At 37.4% G+C, this 6,000-nt stretch overlaps 1 protein-coding gene across 1 annotated transcript in view; it reads left to right on the forward strand.

Annotated features, from left to right (window-relative positions):
* sim2 (SIM bHLH transcription factor 2) overlaps window positions 1-5,612 on the forward strand; it is a 98,118-nt gene extending 92,506 nt beyond the window's left edge. The window contains exons 10-11 of the mRNA XM_060833207.1: window positions 2,002-2,410; window positions 4,875-5,612. Of these exons, the coding sequence (XP_060689190.1) occupies window positions 2,002-2,410; window positions 4,875-5,599 (1,134 nt within the window). The 3' untranslated portion in view covers window positions 5,600-5,612. The remainder of the gene's footprint in view (window positions 1-2,001; window positions 2,411-4,874) is intronic.
* The last annotated feature ends 388 nt before the right edge of the window (window positions 5,613-6,000 follow it).

Here is a 6,000-nt window from a genome sequence, read left to right on the forward strand (position 1 = left end):
CCTAACCTTGTTCATTTCACACACGCTTCAGACTGACAAGTGGTAGATGATGCAAGTCTGCAACTCTTCCCCATCTTTACTACTATGCACCTCAATCCCACAACCTAATCTTACCCTTATGTGTTTCTCCTTTAAGATACTCAGGTAGTGATGGAAGAATAATAGGATATTGAGGATGAGGAAGAATCCAGTGAGATCACAGCCATTCAATCTGTGGTATCTGGAGCCATTGAATGGATTGTTAACCTTGACATTGATCTGTAACTACTTCCCCAGTCACTGAAACAAACAAAAATTCTCTAAATAATGTTTTATACCGATGAGAATGTCAAATAATTCAGCCATGTCTGGGGGCAACTGGTTTGCATAAAAACTTACAGTTAGTGAAATGTCCTTTTACACTTGTCACACCAATCCTTGTCAGATTTAGCAACTTTAAAAATTATCAAAAGCACAAATATTTTTCGAATGGTAGCAACAGCCGGAAGAAATCAATCAGGCAGCTAACATATAAGTAGTCAATGATTGCTTTCAATAGCACTTGGTGGGGAGTTTCCTCCTGTAGAATGTGTGTTCAGCTGTCTGAGGTTACAGAAGATGTTTATTTGAGCTTTGAGCTCCAGGATGACACTGGCAACACATCAGCATTGCATGCTGATTAATAACATAACCTGTCTGACCCAGGTAGTTCCAACAGCTATTCACTGAGTATGTGCTAATGTCCTTACCAACATGGCATTTGTTCCAATTCACCCTAAGTGTGAGTGCACATCATGGACATCATTTTGGATCTCCAAAGGCATCCAAAAAAATAGCAAGAACAACCCCAACTTTTCAGTCCTGGACTCCAAAAACTAAATTGTGAGGAGAGACAACTGATAGTGGTTATCTGGTCATCATTAATGCTCTGGCTTGCTCGTCCGCCACAATACTGCCATGCTACCACTACCCCTTTATATCCTTCTGAAGTACAGTCACTGCTATAATATAATTATAAGCAACAACCAATTTGTGCTCAGCCAAGGCCCAAAAAACAATGAAATAAATAACAAGTTAAACTGTTATATTAATGTTGCCTATAGAATTATTGGACCCAGCATACAGGCAATAAGGCTTAATGTAATGTCTCCTCTGTCAACTGTGGGGTCATCCCTATGTTTGGACCAAAGTTTTGGCCTAAAATATCTGTGGAAGTCAAGTGAAGCAAAATGTGACTTAATGTTTCTTACTCAGAATAACAGTATCAAATTGTATCAATAAAAAAATTAAAAATTAAATCAACTTTGTGAATACTCTAGAAGCCTATTTTTGCATAAGGATACAAATGAGAAGGTTTTGAGAGTTGAACTGTGCTAAGCGCCATACATCCTTTGAATTGAGTGTTGGCTGTTTCCCATTGGCAACACGTTTAACATTAAATGACATAGCAACAGATTGCCGACTGCTTTAAAGAAATAAAAATCAGATGAAAAGATGTAATGTAGAAGGATGATTCAATGAGAAGGAATTGCAAGGAGAATAAGGACATTTGTTAAAATTTCATGAAGACTCCCTTTGTGCTTTCTAAAATCAAGTAAAATAATTAGAATCACAGAAACTGGTTTTAAAGTCTTTTTTTAGCAGAGCTCAGAGCTGATTTATGTCAATGATTTGTTGGATCCTTGCACAAATGAAAAGAAAGCTTTCTTCTGTGTGGTACTAATGTTGAAAAATTATAAATGTCTCTGATTTCATCAGGACTTGGGAAAGGAAATGAGCTCCCATAGGTATTAGAATTTACAAAGATTGGCTAATATTCTGGGAACCATTTAAAAATATTCTCTAGAAAATCTAATATAATCAACTTCATGGAAATGAGAATGTGGATGATATAAATATTGACAAAACTGTATGCATCCTCTTTTTTTTATACAGCTTTAGAGGAGGTTATAAAATGAAATTAAATTCCTCTTTTGACCCCCTTTAAAATTGACATTCCTTTTCTTTCCTTCATATTTTCAGCAATATAATTCATTCCACACTGAGAAAGCTGATTGTGGCCACACTAGTAGTTGGGGAGGAAGCCGTATGCTGAACGTTGTATCACCCCAGGAAGACACTTCTCACCAGGAGAACAATGAACTGCTTTATACCTCGTCACATGGACACCCCCTCACCTATACCTATGGACACTTCCCATTGGACCCCCAAGTGCTTGCCAGCAAAAAACAGATGACGCCTCGTCGGATAGCTCAAAGTCAAAGGTCACCTTGTGAAACAGCAAGGTTCTATGTGGGTGCATTTCAGGCAACTAGTGATAACTGCTGGCATCTGACAAGCTCATCATCAGTTCACAGTCAGTCTCCCTCGAAGAATCTACAAGATCATCTTATCAGTGAATCCCAGTACAGCTCTGGACAGAATTATCAGTGTAAGTTATGCTGTTCCACTAACAGCCACTTAAGAATGTATATTTTACACAGAGTTTTCATTTGCTGTCAAGTCGTTTCTTTTAGGTGCAATCACTGATGTACAGCCAAATATAGCAATGCTTTAATATAGTTTTTTTATATATAGCTGGATCCCACAAATAGCAAATGCAGTGTGTAATAAGTTAATTCATTTTTAGTGGTGCTAGTTGAGAGAGATTACTGATCCGGACATCAAAGAGAATTCCACTCTGCTCTTTGAACAATGCCAAGGGATTATACATAGGTGAATGGACCCTTTTTGTAATCTCTTATCTGACAGAGCATATTGTATTTAGAATCCCGACAGTGTGCAAGCAGACTATTTGGCTCATTGAGTCCACACTGACCCTCTGAACAGCATGCCAACCAGACCCATCCTACCCCTGTATTTCTCATGGCCAATTCACCTAAACTGCACATCTTTGGACTTTGGACTGTGGAAAGAAACTGGAGCACCCGGAGGAAACCCATGCAGACATGGGAAGAATTTGCAAATTCCATAAAAAAAAGTTGCCCGAGGGTGGAATTGAACCCAGGTCCCTTTTGCAGTGCTAATTGCTGAGTCGCTACACTGCCCAATTCCTGTCAGTAGTTTGCTTTCATGAAAGTCTTAAGCACAGTTTCTATAAGTTATTAAATGGTGTTATTTTAAAGCCACATTGTACATCATTAAAATAGAATGCTTTAAAGGAAAACATTAAAACGTTCAGATAATGAAATGTCAAAAAAGATTCACAATCAAAATGTTCCTGTTAATTTATGTCTGATTATCTACATTCCTAAATAAAACTCTAATTGCTCACCATAGAGTCATAAAGATATACAGCACAGAAACAGACCCTTCGGTCCAACTCAGCGAAAGTGAGGACTGCAGATGCTGGAGATTAAAGTCGAGAGTGTGGTGCTGGAAAAGCACAGTAGTCTAACTTATCCATGCCGACCAGCTGTCCTAATATAAATCTAGTCCCATTTGCCAGCACTTGGCCCATATCCCTCTAAACTTTTCCTACTCATATACCCATCCAAATGCCTTTTAAATGCTGTAATTGTACCAGCCTCCACCATTTCCTCTGGCAGCTCATTCTATACAAGCACCATTCTCTGCATGAAAAAGTTGTCACTTTAGTTTTTTTTAAAATCTTTCCCTTCTCAAGCTAAACCTCTGCCCTCAAGTTTTGGACTCCCCCAACCTGCGGAATAGATCTTGTCTACTTATCCTATCCATGCCCCTCATGATTTTATAAACCTCTACCAGGTCACGCCTCAGCCTCCGACACTCTGAGAAAATAGCTCCAGTCTATTCAACTTCTCCCAATAGCTCACGCACAACATTTAACAAAATATCAGTTTAAAATACATCTTACTGTTCTAGCCCTGTTTATATTCAAAATATAGTTTAAAAATAGTTTATGTCATGATTTGAATTAGCTGTCTGCTGTTGATTATCCCACTGTATAACTGTACACAATGTTAAGTGATAACTGCTAGAATTACAAGTGGCTATTTTAGTCTTCCCATTCAAATGTAAAAGAAAGTTACAATAATTAATCTCTATTCTCGGACTTGCTGGGCATAGCCCAAGTACTTTGCCATTAAACAGAGTGTTGTGTGTCACTGACATTCTCTGGTATTATTAATGTTAACAACTAACTGACACTTTTCAGAAATGAAGCAATTTTCCCAAAATATTTTATGCATAAAATATTTGTTTGAAATGTTTTAATATTTAATTTATTTAAAGTATTTTGATACTTATTTTAAATATTTTTAAAATCCCTTGAGCTCCTTGTGGCAGAACAAGCTATTACAGCACTTTTAAAAAATTATGCAACAAACATTTAAATTGATAACCTTTGTTAACTGATTGTTTATGTTATCTATCACTTTGCAAAACCAGTAGCCTAATTTAAGCCTAATAATTGATACCATAGCTGCTTTTCAATCTCGTGTATTGACATGGATTACTAAAGTCATCATTCCTTTCAATTGTCAGAACATCTCAGCTTAATTACTAGCTTATAACTGATTGTAGATCATCTGTTATCCTATATATGTCAATGGAATTCACAAGCTAGGCTAAACAGTGATGGAAGGTACATTTGTCTATAAAAATTAAATGGGCATGGTAGTTCCCTTTATTATTCCCAGTGTTCCAAAATACCAGAGACAACATATGGTACAGTTTCTGTTTTAATAATAAATCAAACACTCGTCTCATTTTGCAAAATTAAGTGGAATTCTTATTAGGACTCTTGAAATATTGATTTGCTAGCACCGAAATGGGAGGCTGAAAATAATTGAACGTTGACCAAACAAACTAAGCTAATTAGAAACAGCAGTCACCAATTTAGTACTCATTCAACATCTATTGCATTCCCATCACATTGTGCTTAACACTTTCTTAATACTTTCTTTTTCATTTAGGTGCATTAACTAACAGTCGGCATTGTGAAGGAGGAACATCTGCCACCTTCTCAAATTGTGCATCATCAAGACCAAACAACAAATATAAGGAAGAACCTTACATTAATCCTGTAAAGCAAAACAAAATCGAAGTACTGCAGGCCACACAGCATGTTGTCAAGGAAGAGTGTAAGGTACTGTTCAAACACAATTCTCAGGAGAAATTATGCAATGATGGGAAGTGTTTTTCACCCTCTTTGAATAATTCTTTGTTAGCTAAATCAGACTGTGATGCAGCCAAGTCAGTGGCAAGGGTAAACCAACAGCTTTTACCAGTCCAAACACCATATGAACAAACTAGGAGGATTTGTATGAAAGAGCTCCAGTATGAACGTGGAAATCCTCACAAAGCCAGCCCAGACAGCGTGAATAATGTTCGGGGCACAACAAAACTGAATGAAGGGAGAGTACGTGAACAGCAGGAGCCATTGTGCATGGGGACTTCAGGACAAACCCAGCTTGGATCCTTAAGTTACGGCCAGTTCTTTGCAAAGCACACTTTCCAAGGATCACCTTGTGCTGTTACAGGCTATATCATGGAACATCGAGGATATGCTGCTGATGAGAAGAATTCTTTTGGCTACAGAAACCCAAGTCCAGCATTGAACTCTTCACCAGATATGCACCAAGAACCTGTCCTTCCTCATTACATAGGAACATCTGTCATAATAACAAATGGGAGGTGACATGGGATTTATTCATGTCGATACAGAGCGCATTTGTTACTAAGTAACTAAACAAGAACTTCTGTTGCATTTCAGGGTACAACAATATTCCAGACTTGCAGCTATATTGGAAACTCATGTACAACACATTCTGAAGTTCAAAAATCATTTTCTAGTGTCTTGAGTTGCTGATGTCTTTCTTTGTTTCTGGAGTTTAAAGTCTGAAGCTTCATCTTCTCAAGAAGTCAAAAACACAAATCGTTATCACTTGTGCAATATCTGCAATGTGTGCACATGGAACCATTCACAGAATGTTGCATTACTTCTCACTTGCATTATTGACAATATGCTTTCCCCCACTAAAATCTATTATCTTATTGACTTATATATAATGGACATTATCAATGCCAAACAGAAAATTA

The sequence above is a fragment of the Hemiscyllium ocellatum genome, chromosome 12 (assembly GCF_020745735.1).
Source record: "Hemiscyllium ocellatum isolate sHemOce1 chromosome 12, sHemOce1.pat.X.cur, whole genome shotgun sequence".
In the NCBI taxonomy this organism is placed as follows: domain Eukaryota; kingdom Metazoa; phylum Chordata; class Chondrichthyes; order Orectolobiformes; family Hemiscylliidae; genus Hemiscyllium; species Hemiscyllium ocellatum.